The sequence below is a fragment of the Arachis stenosperma genome, chromosome 10, assembly GCF_014773155.1.
Source record: "Arachis stenosperma cultivar V10309 chromosome 10, arast.V10309.gnm1.PFL2, whole genome shotgun sequence".
In the NCBI taxonomy this organism is placed as follows: Eukaryota; Viridiplantae; Streptophyta; class Magnoliopsida; order Fabales; family Fabaceae; genus Arachis; species Arachis stenosperma.
Genome location: NC_080386.1, coordinates 129,287,580 through 129,292,916, shown reverse-complemented (window position 1 = coordinate 129,292,916; position 5,337 = coordinate 129,287,580). Strand labels below are relative to the sequence as shown.

At 31.6% G+C, this 5,337-nt stretch overlaps 1 protein-coding gene across 1 annotated transcript; it reads left to right on the top strand.

Annotated features, from left to right (window-relative positions):
- Positions 1-807: 807 nt before the first annotated feature.
- On the top strand, positions 808-2,755 carry LOC130957721 (uncharacterized). Its single transcript, XM_057884565.1, has 6 exons — positions 808-956; positions 1,195-1,282; positions 1,706-1,921; positions 2,150-2,242; positions 2,335-2,400; positions 2,495-2,755. The coding sequence occupies exons 1-6, from the start codon at positions 808-810 to the stop codon at positions 2,753-2,755; spliced, it is 873 nt and encodes a 290-aa protein (XP_057740548.1).
- Positions 2,756-5,337: the final 2,582 nt, after the last annotated feature.

Here is a 5,337-nt window from a genome sequence, read left to right as displayed (position 1 = left end):
ATTTCACCTGAATATTCAGCTGACACTGAATTATGAACATGCAACCAACAACATATAAATCTACTTAAAAGATAATGATAACTTCCAAGTCATTCTAGTTATTAAGAAAAAAATTGCAGTATTATGGAAAGAGGACTTTCAAAATTAACAAATACAAAATTAACTATTACCGTCTCCTTCGTCGGTAGTTTGGACAGATTTCTTGGAAAGAAGCTCTCTAATAGCACGTTCTATATACTTCAATTCCTCTTTTGAAGCAATCTCCAACTCAACACCATGCGAGTTATTAAAGCGCATCTGCACCATAATAAAATGTATAGTTGTTGGTTTATTTTGTAAAGCATATTGTGTCTCTGTAATTCGCTTTCTGTGCTAGAAATTTATTTCCAACCTTTAATTCAGCAAGTATGTCTTCAGATGTCCTACTAGCTACAAATGTCACAAAAACATAGCCAAATTTCTCCTCGTACCTTAATCCCCATTCATGAAGTTCCTAAAAAATTTTAGCATGCACGTAACAACTATCACTGGTTAAATGTTGTAACATATAGCAACTTAAAATACTTATTATTCAAATAATTATTAACTCAAGTGTTCAAGGGTACGGCTAATGAACAAACCTGCACAGTAGTTTCGTTCCCCGTTTTCAAGTATTCATTAGAACAAGATCGTCCTGATATAGCCTCCAACCAAGACCTAACATTCAACTTACGGGACCATATGTCTTTGGCAACCGTAATTGCATGTTCCAATGAAGAGAATAGAGAGGCCATAGCCATTTCGTTAGCGAATGTTGTGATCTCTTCTATGGAGCTGACTGTTAAGGAGGCATTAACACTTCCTCCTGGAAAGAAGATCGTACTACATCATAACAGAGAGTTGCAACAAGTTGGTCAGACAGCGGGCTTATTGAGCGGGTTCTTGGGGACATTGGGGTCTGATTTTCAACAGTTAAGGTAATGTTTATTTTTTTGTTTGATAAAGTAAGGCGCTACCAATGCTCATTGTAAAATGATTTTTTTTTTATCTATTAAATGAACAAAACAAGGAAAGATTAAGATGCATACACATGATATCGACCCTACAGATTTTTATAGAATATCGATAAATTTCTAAGGAATTTTTTGTATAGTGTAAATTACACTAGGTAATTATATAGCGTAATCCCCAATTAATCCGGTCGTTCGTGTATAGCAATGTAACTAATAATTGTAGTGATAATAATAATAATAATAATAATAGAACTTATAAACCTCATGAGAATGTTAAAGCTGCTCCTATTGTTATTAATTAGAGAATGACTAGCTATTATTTATGACTTTCAGTTAAATGAAAATGTCTGAAGAAAATAAATTTGGAACACATTTGCAAAAGTTGATTCTGTTATATTCGTAACTTTGAAACTTTGAATGTTTATGTGGTTTTAATTTTTTGTTGAGAGATTATTTCATTGTTTCCTAACTATGGGGATGCTGTCTTTTTTTGCTGCAACTCTCTGTTAGTAGGTGGATTTCTTCGATTTTCTATTTTATTTTAGTCTGGTAAATTAGAGAATGATAGTGCATGTTGGGTTTTTTGTAGTTGACTTCTGTAAATTTTATTGTCGAGAATTGCTCATGTCTAATGATGTGTCTTTTGATCATATTTAAGTCTATTTGAGGTGGTTAATTATTATATGTTGTCTTTTTATCTGAACTACTTGTAGCGAGTCTTCCACTATGAGGACGATAAAAGAGGGTGGATAAAGCGGAAAATTGTACAAAGAATAGGAAGCTGCTGGAGGAACGCAAGAAATCATTTGTTCCATAAGGTTTATGACGAAGAGCTAACTTTTGAGGAAAATATCAAGTGTAAGCCAGCAGGAATAGAGGCAGATCAGTGGAAAAAGTTTCTTCAATATCGGTTGGACGAGGACACAAAGGTAACAAATATTTAGTTGAAATTTCATTGTATTCGAATTTAATTCTTAATGAATCACTACTAAGTATGCTGAATTTATTGTGATACTGGAAAAACTACTACCCAAAAGTTCATCACCTTATCCTTTTTTCTGTTTCCTGAAGTTGTACGTACAAGGCTGACTTATAAAACCATTGACAATGTAGTAATTTATCCAGATAACATTTAATTTTCTTCGTTTTGTGTGTAGGATATGTGTAGAAAAAATGCCGTTAATCGTTCAAAGCAACTGTACACACATACAGGAGGTTCTAAAACGATGGCAAGAAAGAGACACGAAGAAGTAACTAATTTAACTCCAATTCCAGAATGTTGACGTGTTTCTGGTAATATAGTGTTGTCTGTTATTTAATTGTGTGTTGATCATTGTTATAGGAGCAACGACAGGGAAGGCCTATTGGTAGAGGAGAGGGATGGACCATGAGTCATAAAAAAGGAATGGTTCGTATATGAATGAAGATGCGCGTTTGGTTGGGGTAAATCATGATCTTCACTTTTTCAAATCTCTCTTTGTAATTACGACCATTGAATTTAGATTAGTGTAAATCCGGTCCTCACATGTTTGCAAGAAGCAATTGAACTTGTTGAGAGCCAAGACTCCTCTAGCAAGGAATTTTCACAGAATGATTCTCTTGCACAAGTGCTTGGAAAAGAGCACCCAGGAAGAGTTCGTAGACTCGGTATTGGTACATGTCTGAGTCGGTATTTTCGTAACATTCCAGAGCATTCGGACTACGGTGTACAGATTGAGGAGTATCAAATGGAGATTGTGAAACTTAAGGTGGAGGCAGCATAACTCAAGGCAGCAGTAGCAGATGAAAAGGCAAAAAGACAGAGAATGGAGGTAGAGGCAGCAGAGGAAAAGGCAAAGAGACAGATAATGGAGACAGAGGCAGCTGAAGGGAAGGCAAAAATACAGACAATAGGAAATTTGTTGACATACGTAATCCAGCAACAAGGAGGTAATTTGCCACCTGAAATAGCTGCGGATTTAAATTCTTTGAGAAGTGCACCAATCTCATCCCATGCAAGATGATGTGTGGGCACTAATGATTTGACTTATCAGTGTTGGAATCGGAATACTCTTTTATTGTTTGCTTTCACTATGACTTTTGAGATATTTATTTGTAGTTTTTGATCTTGTTGACTTTATTTGTAGTTTACAGTAATGGATGCACTGAATGCAAATTATCATTATAATGATTCACCTTTGCAAAATTAATTATGTTTCGTTTCGTGTGTTGTTTTTGGATTGGCTGTTGGTTATTTTAATAAATTAATGCAATTGAGTGGATGAACATATAAAGAATAAAAGAGTTGTCATATTTTATTATAAATTCAGGTTTTTTTTTTAAAAAGTGTTACTCGACATTTGGCAGCAGTTTTAAATTCGCTGCTATATTCATAACAGGATTAGTAAACGTATGGCATTTTGCAGCAGTTGACAACCGCTGCAATCTCCCTTAAATCATATTTTCATGATTTAGTAGCGGATGAAACCGCTGCAAAATTATATCGCTGTAAAATACTATCTAGCAGCGGTTATACCAGCGGTTACTAATAACTGCTGCTAAGGATTTAGCCACACACTATCTTTCAGCGAATTTATCAACCGCTGCTCTCCATTTGACAACGGTTAAAAACCGCTGCTAATTCTGTACATAACCGCTGCTATCTACCGAATGTGGTGTAATGTAATTTTATATTTTATTTTATGTTAATGATTTAATTTTTTTCTTTCTACTTGTATCTTTATTATGGATAACAATTTTTGATATAGTAAACATTATTATAAGTTCTCATTCTTAAGTTTTCTTCTATCCAATTTAATTGGAAAAAATAATTACTTAAAGAAGATATGTTCTTAAGTTTCATAAACAAAGGATAAGTATAAGAAGAAAAAAGATGATGCCAAAATTTATTTTTATATGTCTCTCTTTTCTTAAACAAATATTTAATGAGAGAACACTTCAAAGAAAATTAACGGGAGATGAAAACTCTTTCCTCTTCTTATATATCCATATATATGTATGTTAATTATATTGTTAAAGCATACCACAAATCTAATAATATTTAAAAATGACACATCATATATTAATTGGCACTCCTACATTCATATCAAGTCTTTCTTCTCAAAAGTTTAAACTGATTTTTGGGTTCACCAAGAATTAAATTATTGATTTTTTAGATCTAGCATTTTAATATCATGTCATGATACCACTCATTCTAAAAGTTTCAACTGATAGAAAAAGATAACACTAATGATTATATCTCTAATACTCCATAAACTTCAATTGTACACATTATACAAATATTCTATTAGCTCCTTATACTTTTCCTTATAATTATCATGATTAAAGCAATGTCTCTCTAGGTTATGCGTGGGAATGACAAAAATGTCAATGTAGTTGAAAATTTTTTAAGGTATTTATTTTATTTGGTTTGTGTTTGTTCTGGCGGTTAAAATTGGATTTTGTATTTATAGGGTTATCTTATTTTATTTTGTTTATTTTTCATTTAGTTTATACTTCACATTTTTGTATTGAGTTTTTTTTAAACAAATTAATTATTATTGATATATTTCAGACTCAAAAACTATGTATTCTTTTTTGGTTTTGAAGAATCAAAGCAGCCTAAATTTACCTCTCTTATAATTGAGCATGCGTCTTTTATTGAGTTTTAAATGAACTTCTAATAAAATACTAATTGCTTGGTCAATATAGAAATAATAGAAAAAAAAATTGTGAGAAATATTTTATAATTTCTTTTTAAGTAAAAATTATGATTAGCAATTTTATTTAGTAATTTTTTTTATTATTTTAAACAAATCGTAAGTAACGATTTTTTATTGCATTGTACCGTCATAAAATTATGACTAACAATATCTCTTTACCTACAATTACAATCACTATTGAATAATTCACCCTTCTCATCCCATATAGAAGTAATATACCAAATATTCGGTCATAATTAACAAAAATAATTAGCACTAATGGCTTAGAATCTCTTGTTAATAAGGGGAATTTGATTATAAATGAATTAAGTTATAATCAGTAGCAAAAAGAAGGAAACATGATTGAGTGAAAACTAGTTGTGGGTCTAAGAAGAAGAGGAGTGGCAGCTTTTGCTTTTAAAAATTTGTTACCCTTTTTGAACAAAATTTAGGGTATGACTGTCTGCTGAGGATTAAACCAAAATGGCCCCATAGTGTTGGTTGTCTAGCCTATAGTGTTTTTTGAAATCTGAAAAAAACACACACATGATGTATTATCATCATGTCAATTATTCGGTTATAACAATCAAATTATTCATTTACCCAAAAAAAAAAAAAAACAATCAAATTATTCTCTCTATTTTAAAATAGGATAAAGTATTATT